Genomic DNA, 16,355 nt, shown 5'->3' on the forward strand with positions numbered 1-16,355 from the left:
TTAGAATGATTAGAATTGAGATGGGGTCTTGCTCTGTTACCAAAGCTGGTCTTGAACTCCTGGGCTTAAGCAGTCCTTCTACCATAGACTCCTGGGATTGCTGGCATGTGCCACTGCACCCAACAAGCTCATCATCTTTTATGGGTACATTTCATGGGGCCTTCAGACAATTAACAATTGTAACATGGAAGATCCATAGATCACCATCACAGATATAATAATGGAAAGGTTTGAAATACTCGTGAGAATTGTCGAAATATGACAGACATGAAATGAGCACAAGGTGCTGGGAAAATGCCACCAGTAGATTTGCTGGACACAGGGTTGCCATGAACCTGCGATTTGGGAGAGGGGAAAAAAAAAAACCAAAACACAAAAATGGGGATAACCCCTGTTGATGCTCAATGAGGTAAAGAATTAAAGTCCATTGGACGATGTCTGACTCAAAGTTACATTCTCAGGAATTATGTTTGTTTCTTCTCCAACCCATCCACACCCTGCAACAAGGACCTCTATGGAAGGCAACAGAAGGTCCTGTGGGGAAAGTTTGCCAGAAAGCCCCTACTCCTCCCGTGTAAGTTCTTCATAGGAACCTATATAATATCCTCTAAAAAAGGAGTACTTACAAGATGAGAATAGTAGTTCCATTCTTCCCTCTTCCTTTCCAGAGAGCCAAGTAACCAAGCAAGGGATGTTGCTTGCCCTCAGTTCAAATTTATTTAATCTGATTAACCATCTTGTCCCATATGGATGTGGAACTCCTATAAAAACTTTGATATAGCATATCATATATAATGTGATTGATTATATAATATATAGCATAATTATATAAGAAAATTATAATAAATTATAATAATTGTGTTATATGATTAACATAATATATAAGCTCTAGATTATGATCTCCAACATATATTAATGCTCTAGTGTCAATTTCTTTAAACTATTTGCAGAAATGAAAACTTGGGACTTAGTGGTTTACACAAACTACTTGAATCTTTATTCATTTTCACCTGCCTAACTGATTTTTTTTTTCATGCAGCCAAGTCTCAGAGGGTAAATTTTAAATTCAGGGTTCTAGACTTGTCAGAGTTTTTGGATTCTCTCTTTTATAATATCAAACAGAATAGAAGATACAAATTCAAATAGCTGAAGATGTGAAGCAGGAAATACAAAGGAGTAAAACAAGTTGGAAGTAAACGAGATCTTTTTATTTTTCCACTTTCAATTGAAATATGAGTGCAAGAGATAAGCTGCTTTTATTCTTAATTCCTCTTTTGAAATAATCAGGCAAGCATGATAATATTTGGCAATAGAAAGTGGAATGAGACTGTGGTGATCTGCAAAGTAATGTGCTCTTTCTCAAGGAAGCAGCTGCTTCTTGGCAGTAACTAGTTTTTATCATATGGAAACTTTGAAGAAAAGCCGAAATCCAGATGTTTTGAAAAGTTGCCTAGTTTTTAAAATACTAGTAACTGTTCAAATACTGTGAAGACAAAAAATAACATCTGCAGGGCAGCTTCAACTGTGGATAATGGTTTGTTATCTCTGATAAGAGACCAAGCTTTTAGATGAATCAATCTTTTTTTGTTTCTTAACCTAATTGTTTTAAATTGAAGTGAAATTCACATCACATATAATTAAATCATCTTAAAGTGAACAATTCAATGTAACAATTTAGTTACATTCACACTGTTATACAACTACCATCTCTTATCTAGTTCCCAAACATTTTCATTATCCCAAAATAAAACCTAGTTTCTATTAAGGAGTTATTTTTTTTATTCACCCCTAACCCTGGCAGTCACTAGTCTGCTTTCTGTGTCTATAGATTAACCTATTCTGGGTATTTTATATAAGTGGAATAATAAAGCATGTGAATTTTTGTGTCTGGCTTCTTTTACAGTATAATGTTTTCCAGATTCATTCACATTGTAATATTTAACTATACTTCCTTACTTTGTAATGGCTGAGTAATATTCCATGGTGTGTATATGTGTTTGTTTCTCCATTCATCTGTTGATAGACATTTGAGTTGTTTCTACCTGTTGACTATTGTGAATAGTGCTGCTGTGAACTTTGGTGCATATGAATGCATATGAGTACTTGTTGTTAGTTTGTTGAGCTATATGCATAAGGGTGTGGTTGCTGTGTCAATTGGTAATTCTGCTCAACTTTTTGAGGAACTGCCAAATTGTTCCTCAGAGTCATGCTTTATGGCTAAATCATTCTTATTCCCAATAGCAATATATGAGTATTCCATTTTCTTCTCACCCTTGCCAGTGCTTACTGTTTTCCTTTTTTTATTGTTTTTTCCCTTTCGTTTATAGCCAGCCTGGTGGGTGTGAAGTAGATAGCATTCTAATATTTATTTGCATTTCTCTAATTGCTATTAGTATTATCTTTTCATGTGCTTATTGGCCATTCATATACTTTTGTGTGTGTGTGTGTGTGTGTGTGTATTAGTTGTAGACGGACACAATACCTTCATTTTGTCTATTTATTTTTATGTGGCACTGAGAATCAAACCCAGTGCCTCACACAAGCGAGGCAAGTGCTCTACCACTGAGCCATAATCCCAGCCCCTTGTATATATTCTTAAGAGAAGTATGTATTTAAATTTTTTGCCAGTTTTTAAATTGGGTTGTTTTTCTCTTAAGTTGTAAGAGTCCTTCATATAATATGAAGAGTAGATCCTTATTAGATATTTGATTTTTAAATATTTTCTTTCATCCTGTAAGCCATCTTTTCGTTTCTTATTAATGTCCTTTGATGCACAGCTGATTTTTGTCTTGATCTTGTACTCTGCAGCTTTGCTGAATTTATTAACTCTAATAGTTGTTCTATGGATTCTTTGAGATTTTCTATATCTACAATCATGTCATCTGCAAATTGGGATAGTTGTATATCTTCTTTTCTAGTTTTTACGTCTTGATTTCCATTTCTTGCCTAATTGCCGTGACTGGAACTTTTGAGTAGCAACAGTGAAAAGCAAAAGTCCTTGTTTTGTCCTTGATTGGGGGGGGGGGGGTTGCCTTTCAGCATTTCACCATTGAACATGATGGTAGGTGTGGTTTTTCATAAATATTTCTTATAAAGTTGAAGAAGTTCCCTTTTGCTTTTTATCATGAATGGATGTTGGACTTTTTAGAAATAAAAATTGCATTAAGTTGCATTAAGGTGTACAGTGTGATTGTTTGATATAGATACACATAGAGATGAAAGCAAATAAGCACTATGACCTAATACCATAAAATATAATGTAAAACCAACTTGGTATTCTATTTGACTTTCCAATAAAAGTTGTTTTCCTGGTTTACCTGAAAGAAAAAAAAAAAACAACAGTATGCATAGATACCTAGAAATGATTACTACAGTCAGGCTAATTAACATGTGCATCTCATGTAGTTACCTTTTGTATATATGTGGTGGATTCTTTTTTAGTACTGGGGACTGAACCCAGGCTTCGTGTGTACCAGGCAAGTTCTGTATCATGGAACTACACCCTCAGCCCCTGAACTTGGACAAATGCTTTCTTCTACACCAATTGAGATGATCACGTGTTTTCCTTGTGTGTTTTGTTGATATTCTTATGTTGAATATCTCTTCCATTCATGGAATACATCCAGCTTGGTCATGGTGTATCATCCTTTTAATATACCATTGGATTCAGTTTGGTAGTAGTATGTTGAGGATTTTTGCAGCATATTCATAAGGGAAATACATCTGTAATTTTCTATTCTATGGCAATAAAATAATGCTGCTCTCATAGAATGGATTAGGTTTTATTTTTTGGAAGACATTGAGTAGGATGTCTTCAAATGATTGGGGAAATTCAGTAATGAAGCCATCTGGCCCTGAGCTTTTTGTTTTAATTAAAAGAGGATTTTGATAACTATTTTATTTTATTTTGGGTACTGGGGATTTAACCCAGGGGCTCTTTACTGAGCTACATCCCCAGCCTTTTTTATTTTTATTTATTTTATTTTATTTTGAGATAGGATCTCACTAAGTTGCTGAGGCTGGCCTTGAATTTGCAATCTTCCTGTCTCAGCATCCCAAGTTGATGGGATTGTAGGTATGCACCACCAGGCCTGGCTCTTTTTGTGTGTGTATTGGGGGGATTACTAGGGATCAACCCAGGGGCACTTTATCTCTGAGCTACATCGCCAGACCTTTTTGTTTTTATTTTGAGACGGGTGTCTCTAAATTGCTAAGGTTGGCCTTGAACTTGAGATCTTTCTGCCTCAGCCTCCCACGTCACAGGCATGTGCCACTGTGCCCAGCCTTCATTATTGTTTCTGTGTTTTTAGTTGTTAGAGGTCTGTTTAGATTTTCTACTTCTCTTGAGTCAATTTTGGTGATGTGTTTCTAGGAATCATCCCACTTAACCTATGGTATTTAATTATTTGATGAACAGTTGTTCTGTGTTTTCTCTTCCTTTTTTTCCTCTGTAAAATAAGTAATAATGCCCCCACTCTCATTGGTTTTAGTTATTGTGTCTTTTCTTTTTCTTTACAAATTTTGTTGATCTTTTTAAAGAATCAACTTCTGATTTATAAGATTCAACTATTTTTCTCCATTTTATTTATTTCCACTCCAAGCTTTATTATTTCTTTCCTTTTGCTAGCTTTGGGCCTTGTTCTTTTTTCTAATTCTTGAAGTATGGTTAGGTTATTGGTTTGAGGTCTCTCTTCATTAATAAACTTAAAATTGCTATAAATTTTCCTCTTTCCCTTGCTTTCATTGCATCATGTAAGTTTTTTTATTAATTTATTTTTATGTGGTGCTGAGGATCGAACCCAGCACCTCGCACGTGCTAGGCGAGTACTCTACCACTTAGCCACAACCCCAGCCCCTCAAGTAGGTTTTGATATATTTTTGTTCTTATTCATCTCAAAAGTATTTTCTGATTTTCTTAGTGATTTCTTCTTTGACCCTTTAGTTTAAGAGTGTGTTGTTTAAATCATGTATGGTAGCATATGCCTACAATCCTAGCTACTCAGCAGTTTGAGGCAGGAGGATTTCAAGTTTGAGGCCAGTGAGATCCTGACTCAAAATGAAAAATAAAAATGTCTGGGGAGGCCGGGCCCAGTGGTGCATGCCTGTAATCCCAGCGGCTCAGGAGGCTGAGGCAGGAGGATCCTGAGTTCAAAACCAACCTCAGCAATTCAGCAGGGCCTTAAGCAACTCAGTGAGACCTGTCTCTAAATAAAATGCAAAATAGGGCTGGGGATGTGGCTCAGTGTGAATGCCCCTGAGTTCAATCCCCAGTATTCCCCTGCCCTACCCCCCCCAAAAAAAATGTCTGGGGATGTGGCTCAGTGGTAAAGTGTCTCTGGGTTCAATTTCCAGTACTGTTAAAAAAAAAAAAAGTGTTGTTTCCACATACTATGAGTTTTCCTTATGGTACTAATTTCTAGCTTTTTTCCATTTTGTCCAAGAAGGTATATGACTTCAGTCTTTTTAATGTTTTTATTTGTTTTATAGCTTGAAATGTGGTCTGTCTTGGATTATGTTCCATATACACTTGAGAAAATGTGTACGTATACTCTTGTTGAGTAGAGTGTTCTTTATATGTCTGTGAGATGTAACTGGTTTGGGGTGTTGTTCAAGTCCTTTATGTCCTTTATTAGTATTTTGTCTACATGTTATATCTATTATTAAAGTGGGGTATTGAAATCTCCAGCTACTGTGGAGTGATCTGTTTCTCAGTTCTAAGTATTTGATTCATATGTTTTGGGACTCTGTTGTTGAGTGCATAGTGTGTGTGTGTGTGTGTGTGTGTGTTCAGACAGATACCTTTGTTCATATATAATGGTCTTCTATGTCTCTTGTAACGAATTTTAACTTCCGGTGAATTTTGTATAATGGTGGGATACATTCCTGCACCCTTTGGCCTGCTATTTGCATGAATTCTCTTTGGCTGGGGGTACTGGACATTGAACTCAGGGACACTCGACCACTGAGCTACATCACCCAGCCCTATTTTGTAATTTTTTTAAAAAAATTTTATACTGGTATATGGACAGCATGCCTTTATTTATTTATTTATTTTTTTAATGCGGTGCTGAGGATTAAACCCAGTGCTTCACACATGCTAGGCAAGTGCTCTGCCACTGAGCCCCAGCCCCAGTCCCCTATTTTGTATTTTATTTAAAGACAGGATCTCACTTAGTCGCTTCGGGCCTTGCTAAATTTCTGAGGCTGGCTTTGAACTTGCAATCCTCTTGTCTCAGCCTCCTGAGCTGTACTGCACCCAGCATAAACTCTCTTCCATCCTTTCACTTTTAATCTTTCTGTATCTTTCACTCTAAAATGAGTATCAGGCAACACATTGTTAGATTATTTATTTTATCCATTTTGCCACTTTCTGTCTTCTAGTGGTGTGTGTTGAATCCAGCTACATTTAAAATGTAAGAAAGGACTTGTACCATTTTGCTCTTTGTTTTCTATACATCTTTTGCTTTTTTTGTTCCTCCAATGCTGCCTTCTTTTGTGTTTGATTTTTTTTTCTCGTGTATCATTTTAATACTTTCCTCATTTCCTTTTCTATATATATTTTAATTGGTTTTTTTTTTTTAGTGGTTACCATGGGGATTTCAGTTAACATTCATAAGTTTTTTACACTCTAATTTGAACTGATCCCAGCTTAGTTTCAGTAATATACAAAACTCTATTCCTATGCAAACTGGCCCTCTGTATTTTGTTTTTGTCACAAGTTTTATCTTTATACATTGTGTGCCTGCTAATAAAGAATTATAATTATTGTTTTATGCATTTGTCTTTTAAGTCATTTAGGAAACAAAATGAGAAGTTACAAATCAAAACTACAGAATACTGATTTTATATTTACCTATATAGTTACCTTTAATGGAGTTCTTATTTCTTCTTGAGGATTTGAGTTACTGTGTAATGTCTTTCATTTCATCTTGAAGGACTCCCCTTAACATTTCTTTTCAGATATACTAGAATCAAACATCCTCCGCTTTTGTCTGTCTGGGAATATCTTCATTTCTCCTTCATTTTTGAAGAATAGTTTTATAAATGCAGAATTCCTGGCTGATTGATTAATTTTTTTTCTCAGCACTTTAAGTATGTTACCCTGCTGCCTTCTCATCTGCAGCTTCGTTGGGTGGTTCTGGCTCAAGGTCCCTTACAAGATTGTAGTCAGAGTAGTTGGCCAGGCAGTCATCTCAAGGCTTAACCAAAGCTGGGTAGTTTACTTCTGAGCTAGCTCGTTCGCATAATTCTGGGCTACTCTTCACTGGCTGTGGGCAAGAGGGCTCAGCTCCTCATTTCCTGGGCCTCACCATAGGGCTGCTCACAACATGACAGCTCATGGCTTCCCCCAGAGCAAGAGATCCTTGAGAGAAAGACAGTCCCCCTCCATGATGTTTTGATTGTTTTATTTTTATTTGGCATTTTTAAATCTAACACTCAGATAATATATCTTAGTACATAAGAGAGAGAGAGAGAGACACTTGAGCCATGGGTAATTCCTTAGTGGAGAGGAACGGAATCTCCTTCCCCAGAGGGGAAGGCATTGCCACCAAGTGCTTTACTCAGCCTTAGAAGTAGAAGAACAGGGCTCCAGGAAGCTACGGAAGCTACTTTTTTTTTTTTTTTTTCCTAAGAGGGAGAGAGAGAATGAATTTTAATATTTATTTTTTAGTTTTCGGCGGACACAACATCTTTGTTTGTATGTGGTGCTGAGGATCGAACCCGGGCCGCACGCATGCCAGGCGAGCGCGCTACCGCTTGAGCCACATCCCCAGCCCACCGGGAAGCTACTTAACACAGCCTTGGGATGGAGCAGTGAACCTTTACAATGAACCTTTTCTCTCTCCTCCCTCATACTTTTGTCCTTCCACATTCAAAGAACCATGAAAATAAACTTAGACCTTAAAATGTCATTATAAACTACTTTCCCTTAGGAGGTTTATTTTATGGAGGAAAGGTGTCCTTTTTGGTTAAACTCAGAGGCGGGGGAGAGAGAGAGAGAAGAAAGACTTGAATGATGCTCCTGGTAGGTTACATTCTTGACTCAGAAGAACAATCAACTCTTTTTGTATTCCTGCACTAAGCACAAAGGGTGCAAAACAAGGGGTGTACAGAATAGCCCCCACTCAAGTAGCTTATGGTACAAAGGGAGACGTACTGCAGGACTCTGACCACACACACACACACACACACACACACACACACACACACGGCGGCATTTATGCCCCACAGGAGCACTTGCTGCAGTATTGATTGCTTACACTTTCCTGATGTACTATAATATGGAAAGCAGAAAGAAAATATGGAAGTGGCCAAGAAAGAAAGTGAAAGATTTTTGTGATTATGCTAGTTTTTCAGATCTAGTAAAATATTTCACAGCATTATGATTTTTAAGAATCTTTTTTCCCCACATTTTTTATTGGTGCATTATATCATCTATTAAAAAGGCCATCTTCTCCAGTGTATGTTTTTGGCATCTTTGTCAAGTATCAGATGACTAGGTGTGTGGGTTTGTCTCTGTGCCTTCTATTCTCTACCATTGATCTATGTGTGTCTGTTTTTATGCCAGTACATGCAGTTTTTGTTACTATAGCTCAGCAGTATAATTTGAAATTAGGTATTAATGGTGCTTCCGGCAATGCTTTTTTGGCTTCTAAGCCAAAAATTATAATTGCTTTGGCTATTTGGGATCTTTTATTCTTCCAAATGAATTTTAGGTCTGTTTTTTCTAGTTCTGTGAAGAATGTTGTTGGTATTGTGATAGGGATTGCACTGAATCTGTATTGCTTCTGGTACTATGGCCATTCTAACAATATTAATTCTGCTAATCCACTAACATGGGAGGTCTTCCCATCTTGTGTCTTTTTAAATTTCTTCCTTTAGTGTTCTATAGTTTTCACTGTAGAGGTTCTTTAACTCCTTGAGTAGATTTATTCTTATGTTTTTTGTTTTGCTTTTGTGGCTATTTGTGAATGGGATTGCTTTCCTGATTTCTAGTTGTCAATGGATATTTATTTATTTATTTATATGTAGTGCTGAGAATCATGGGATTGCTTTCCTGATTTATAGTTGTCAATGGACCTTTATTTATTTGTTTGTTTATTTATTTATTTATATGTGATGCTGAGAATCAAACCCAGTGCCTTACACATGCTAGACAAGTGCTCTACCATGAGCCACTACTTCAGCCCAGCAGTATATAAGAGAGCTATTGATTTTTATGTGTTGATTTTGTAACCTGCTACTTGACTGAATTTATTAGCTTTTTGGATCTTCTAAGTATAGAGGCATATCATCCATAGTTTTAATTTGACTTCTTCCTTTTCTATTTTTATCCCTTTTATTTTCTTTTTTTGCCTAAAAGCACTGTATTAAATAAAAGTGGTGAGAATGGACATCCTGTCTTGTTGCAGATTTTAAAGGAAATGTTTTCAGTTTGTCCCCATTTACTATGAGGTTGGCTTTGGGCTTTGGGTTTTTCTTTTACACCTTTATGATGTTGAGGTAGGGTTCTTCTGTCACTAGTTTCTTCAGTGTTTTTTTTTTATCATAAATGGGTATTGTTGGGGCTGGGGATGTGGCTCAAGCGGTAGCGCGCTCGCCTGGCATGCATGCGGCCCGGGTTCGATCCTCAGCATCACATACAAACAAAGATGTTGTGTCTGCCGAAAACTAAAAAAGAATAAATAAATATTAAAATTTTAAAAAATAAATAAATAAATAAATGGGTATTGAATTTTGTCAAAGGCTTTCTCTGCATTTATTGAGATGACTAAGTGGTTTTTGTCTTTGATTCTATTTATGATGAATTTACATTTATTGATTTGCATATGTTAAACCATTCTTGCATCTCTAGGATAAAAATAACTTGGTAATGATGTACAATCTTTTTAATATTTTGTTGAATTCAGTTTGTTAATATTTTAGTAAGGATATTTGCATCAGGGGTATTGGTCTTTCCTTGATGTGTCATTATCTGGTTTGGGTACGAGTGTGATACTGGCTTCACAAGAATGAATTTGAAAGTGTTCGTTCCTCTATATTTCACGGAATAATTTGAGGAGCATTGGCATTAATTCTTTTTTAAAGGTCTGGTAGAATTCAGCTGAGAATCCTTCTAGTCGTGTACTTCGTTGTTTTGTTTTTATTACTGCTTCTTTCTCATTGCTAGTTATTGGGCTGTTTAGGTCTTCTGTGTTCTCTTGATTCAGTTTTGGCAGGTCAGATGTATCTAGAAATGTACGTATTTCTTCTAGGTTTTCCAATTTATGGGAGTGTAAGTGCTCAAAATAATTCCTAATGATCTACTCACTTGATTCCTGTGATGTTTGTGGTAATTTCTTTTATCTATATTTTATTAATTTGATTCTTCTCTATTTTTCTTTTGATTGGTTTGGCTAAGGGCTTATGGTCTTGTTTTTGTTTTTATATTTATTTTTTAGTTGTAGTTGTCAATACTTTTATTTATTTATTTTTCTGTGGTGCTGAGGATCAAACACAGGGCCTCACCTGTGCTAGGCGAGCACTCTACATCTGAGCCACAACCCCAGCCCTTCATCTTGTTTTATGTTTTCAAAAAACCCAACTATTCATTTCACTGATCCTTTGTACTTTTTTCCCCCTGGTGGTGCTGGGGATTCAACCCAGAGCCTTGTGCATGCTAGGCAAGCACTCTGTCAACTGAGCTATACCCCCAGCCCCCTTGTATTCTTTTTGTATTCTCAATTTCATTGATTTGACTCTGATTTTAATTATTTCCTTCCTTCTACTAGTTTTGGAATTCATTTGTTTATGTTTATTATGTATCATTAGGTTGATTATTTGGAATCTTTTTGGTTTTCTTATGTAGACACTCATAGCTATAAACTTTCTTCTTAGAACTGCCTTCATAGTGTTCCATAGGTTTCCATATGTTGTATCATTATTCTCCTTTGGGTCTTAAGAACTTTTAAATTCCTCCCCTAATTTCTTCCATCCATCTGTTCATCATTTAAAAGTGTATTATTTAATCTCCATGTGTTTTTATAGTTCTGTGGGGCTTTTTGGTACTGATTTTTAGTTTCATTCCATTATGATTTGATAAGATGCAAGGAATTGTATCAGGGTTTTCATGGTGGTTGTTGTTTTGTATTTGCTAAGAGTTTTTTTTTTTTTTTTTTTTTTTTTTTTGTGTGTGTGTGTGTGTGGCCTAAAATGTGGCCCATTTTGGAAAAGACTCCATGTGTAGCTGAGAAGAATGTGTATTCAGCTTTGTTGGATGAAATATTTTGTAGATGTCTCTTAAATCCATTTGATTTATATTTTTCAGGTCCAAAGAGTCTTCCTGAGTTTATGTCTGGATGACCTCACCAATGGTGAGGGAGAAATCATCCAGTTTTATTATAATGGGATGTCTCTGAGGCTTTAATTCAAGTAGTATCTCTTAATTATGAGGCATAAATATTTATTATCATCATATTTTCTTGTTGGATTATTCCCTTTATCAGTGTGAAATGATTTTGTCTCTTCTGATTAATTTTGCTTTGAAGTCTGCTTCGTCAGATATGAGAGCAGCTACTCCTGCTTGTTTTCAGGCTCCATTCACATGGTATATCAATTTCCACCCTTTCACTTTCAGCCTGTAGCTGTCTTTGCCTGTAAGATGAATCTCTAGCAAGATGGGTCTTGTTTTTAAATCTGTTCTGCCAGTCTGTCTTTTAATTGGAGAGTTGACACCATTTGCACTCAGTGTTATTATAGAAAGATGTTTATTATGATTTTTGAAAACTTTTGATGTTGTTTTTGTAGGATTGAAGTCTTTGACTCCTGCCAATCAATAATGAGATAATTTGATCCTAATTTAATTACTCGTAGTTACATACAAAAAGACCATTTTGTGCAGTTTTTTTCAATTTTGAAAAACTAAATTAGGTTTTTATTTACAGTTTTATATCTACTATTCTAAAATAATTTGAGTATTTACAGAACTCATAAAATTAATTATCCATTAGGTTGTGGGAAGAATAGTAATACAGTCTCAGTCTGCCAGTAGGTTACTACCATTTGTGTTAAAAGATAGTCATGCAACTGGTGTTTCTGATGTTTAAGTGGATGTCTCTAGAGGGAGTTGGGAGTATTCTGGACTTCAGCCCTTGCAAGGTGGCCCTTTAGCAATTTCCTCTCTCCCCTAATGGATAATATAGGCAGGTTTTAAATATCCCAAGTAAAGGTAGTTCTTCAATCTCTCAGATTATGATTGGAATTATTCTGAAGAAGAGCATTTATGCAGATTGTTTCTGACCCTCAGCTCTTGAGCATGCTGTGGTCTAGAGCTTGACCCATATATAATGACAGTGGACTTGCTTCTGGGAAGCTACCTCCACATCCTATAGTACATTGACATCAGAGCAGCACTTCATTTCATACATGGGAATTTTACTTTGGATATTTCTTTTTGTATAATTTAAATTACTTTATTTATAGATTCTTATTTATTCTAGTTGTACAGTCTGATTAATCTTCAGCTGGGTCTTTACGTTTTACCCCCAGTGAAATCTATGCTGTGAACTCCTCTACTAATAATGTTCTAGATTTGAGCATGTTCTTTTCTTCAGCTGCCTTTAACAGTTAAATTACTATTTTTATTTCATTCTTTTAATTTAAAAAAGTGAATTCTGAATTTACATTGAATTTTTCTCTCCTAGACAGTTAAATCCCACACAGAAACAGATGAAAAACAAACAGAGAGCCGTACCATCACCCCACCTGCTGCACCCAAACCAAAACGGGAAGAGAACCCTCAGGTAGGTCCATCTTTCTGAAGTGTGGCTCAGCCTCTGATGTGTAGTTCATTCCCACATGAGGCAGGAGGGATACCTGCTTTCTGAATCACTCAGCGATCTTTCTCTTATATTTTCTTTTATCCAACAATATTATTTCCGAGTCTGGTTGGTGAGGGAAATGTGTTGAAATTATCCAATATTATTGTGCTGGGTCTATCTGAGGCTTTAATTTGAGTAGTCTCTTTTTTTGTATTTAGTTGCACCCACATTTAGGGCATAAACATTCATTCATATTGTATCAGAAAGAATTAAATAACATTTGGGGCATATTTGAGTATGGCCCTAAGGATCTATGCACTGGCACTTAAGTATTTTGCTATTTCAAAGGAAAAGTTTTGAAATGGTGATATTCAAATACACGTTACAGCTATACTGTTATATTCCAAATTATTATTATATTCTGTTTGTCTCAGGCATTTATAAATGTCCAGTTCACTCAGCTTATGTCTGTTTACATTATCGATTACAGTTGTTAAATGTGCGTTTTGTATTACTTTTTTATTGCATTAAAACCCCAAATCCTAAATGAATTGGTAGTGTAAAAATAGTTCATTGAAGCATAAAAGAAAAGATGAAACATCTATATAAACTTAGGAGAGAATTACAAATATAAATAGCAAATAAGACCCCGATACAAATACAGAATGTGAATTTGTGTGTCCTCAGACAAGAGAATATCTTACTTTAATGCTTTTGTATAATCAACTATAAAAGAAAAATGCAGACAGGTAATATGATGAATCTCTGTTAGATTTTATTAGACTTGTAATCCATCTCCCTCTTATCCTCCATGCATTTTTCATAATGTAACTATGTCAAATAGTGGCATGAAGCCATCAAAACTTCATGTCTCTCTCTCTCTCTCTCACACACACACACACACATATCAATGATTTATTGAACTAGCCCAGGTTTTTCTAAAATAAGCACCAAATGTAATTCTTTATGATATGATATGAATGAATTTTTAATTTCATCTTTGAAGAAAGGAACAAGGTTGGGTGTAGCTCAGTGATAGAATAATTGCATAGTTTGCATGAAGTCCTAGGTTTGATCCCCAGTACTGAAAAGGAAAAAGAAAGAAAGAGAGGACCAAAATTTAAGCCACAGAAAAGTACTAGTTACACAAATTGCTGAGAAATTTATAAAATCATCCACAAAATTAGTGACAAGGGGCTATGGATATCGCTCAGTTGGTACAGTATTTGCCTCGCATGAGTAAGGCCCTGGGTTCAATCCCCAGCACCACAGGAAGAAAAAAAAATTAATGACAGGTTTTTGTGCTTGGTGGAGGAAAAATAAACTGTTGGCAGAATTTCCTTACCAAAAAAAAAAACTAAAGAATATCTCAGGTCAGTGGCACATAGTGTGAGCAATCAGATGCCATCTGTATAGTAGCAGATATTTCACTTAGTTGGACAGAATCACTGCCATAAAGAAAGTAGATGAGCTCTTGATATACATACTATATAATATGTATGTGGTTACATGTGTGGGTGTGCATTTGGCAAAAGTTCTTGAAATCTTTTTGTTCTATCACTGAAACACTATTCCACAAGACAGGAGATTGTTTTCATTTAATAATTATTTTGTGAACTTGACCTAGACTGGCAAAGAGGAGCTGGATGTGAGTAGCCCAAGATTAAAAAGATGCATCTGAATGTCAATCTAAACACTGGTTTATTAGCAAAGAATGTTGGTGGACAGCCTTCTAATCTTTTTTGGTTTTATGTGATACAGGGGATCAAAGCCAGGGCCTCGTATATAGTAGGCAACTGCCTTATCACCTGGCTACATCCCCATCCCTTATTATTTTTTGAGACAGGATCTCATTAAGTTGGCATGGCTGGCCTCAAACTCGTGATCCTCCTGCCTCAGTCTCCTAAGTAGCAGGGATTACAGATTGTGTATTACCACCCAACTGAGACAGCCTTTTTTTTGTGTGTGTGTGTGTGTGCCAGGGATTGAACCCAGGCTGCCTTGCCATTGAGCCTCCTCCCCCAGCCCTTTTTATTTTTTATTTTGAGACAGGGTCTCAAAGTTGCTTAGGGCCTCACTAAGTAGCTGAGGCTGGCTTCGAAACTGAAGTCCTCCTGCCTCAGTCTCCCAAGCTGCTGGGATTACAGGTGTGCACCACCATACCTGGCCTCAACTGACAGCCCTCTAATCTTGATTTTATTTTAAAGAAATAGTATAAATTAGGAATGTGGTTATTGGCAACCACAAAATGAATGCCATTTCAAATGTGCAGCATAGGAAATGGGCTGTGAGTTTAGGACTACTGCTCCTTTCCAGCTGTGGAGGGAATAGGTGTCCACCAAAGATTTTGAAGTGGGAAGTAAAATTAGAACATTTTTTTCAGGACTCTAAAGATACCTGTAAACACATTCCTCTGTTCTCAAGGAATGCATCTTGAATAGTTTGAACCTCTCACTTCAGACAAAGTATCATAATATTTAAAGCTGAGAAGAAGAGGTCAAGATATTCAAAGACCAAACCATCGTATTAATAATTCTATAGGAGGGGCTGAGGTTGTGACTCAGTGGTAGAGCACTTGCCTAGCATGTGTAAGGCACTGAGTTCGGTCCTCAATATCACATTAAAATAAATAAATAAAGGCATTGTGTCCATCTGCAACTTAAAAAAAAAAAAAAAAAAAAAAACTCTATAGGAGCTTGTCTGCTAACAATTAATGATGTTCTTTTTTCATCAGAGAAAAAAATTGATGATGTATTATTTGATATATTCAGAAAACACATGTAGTGGTTTTTAAAGTCATACTTTTCAGACCACAAACAACCAAAGAGAAGAATAAAAATCAATCTATTGGAGCTGGAGCTGTATCTCAGTGGCAGAGCACTTGCCTAACACATTGAGGCCCTGGGTTTAATCCTTAGCACCACATAAAAATAAATAAATAAGGGGCTGTGGCTGTGGCTCAGTGATGGAACACTCACCTAGCATGTGTGAGGCCCTGGGTTTGATAATCAGCACCACATAAAAATAAATAAATAAAATAAAGATATTTAAAAAAACAAAATAAAGGTATACTGTTTATCTATAACTACATTTTTTTAAATAAATCTGTTGCTTTCTATAGCTTGAAGTGTCTTAACATTCCGTTTTTGTGGCTCCTGATTCCTCTGAACCCAGCCTCCTTCAAGCAACCAGCCCACTGGCCTTTCCCTAGGAACCTGCAGTCAGATTAGTAGTCTAATCATCCTTGTTTCTGTTGGAGCCCTAATATAGTGGTCTTCAGAGAGAAATTGCTCCATGATTTTTAGATCTATGTTTGATTTAAAAATTTTAGTATCAGCCAGGTGGCACATGCCTGTGATTCCAGCAGCTCAGGAGGCTGAGACAGGAAGATCATGAGTTCAGCGCCAGTCTCAGCAACTTAGTAGGCCTAAGCAACTTGGCAACCCTGTCTCAAAATAAAATATATTTTAAAAAGGGCTGGAGATGTGGCTTAGTGGTTAAGTGCCCCTGGGTTTAGTCCCAGAGTACCAGGACATCAAAATAAGTAAATGAATA

The 16,355-nt window shown here is 36.3% G+C and overlaps 1 protein-coding gene across 17 annotated transcripts in view; it reads left to right on the forward strand.

The window, feature by feature from the left end:
- Window positions 1–16,355, forward strand: part of Phf21a (PHD finger protein 21A) — a 192,192-nt gene that overhangs the window by 157,668 nt on the left and 18,169 nt on the right. For all 17 annotated transcript variants that reach the window (XM_071616273.1, XM_071616274.1, XM_071616276.1 and 14 more), the window contains one exon: window positions 12,684–12,782. In XM_071616273.1, coding sequence (XP_071472374.1) covers window positions 12,684–12,782 — 99 coding nt within the window. The remainder of the gene's footprint in view (window positions 1–12,683; window positions 12,783–16,355) is intronic.

This window comes from Marmota flaviventris, chromosome 9 (genome assembly GCF_047511675.1).
Source record: "Marmota flaviventris isolate mMarFla1 chromosome 9, mMarFla1.hap1, whole genome shotgun sequence".
Taxonomy (NCBI): domain Eukaryota; kingdom Metazoa; phylum Chordata; class Mammalia; order Rodentia; family Sciuridae; genus Marmota; species Marmota flaviventris.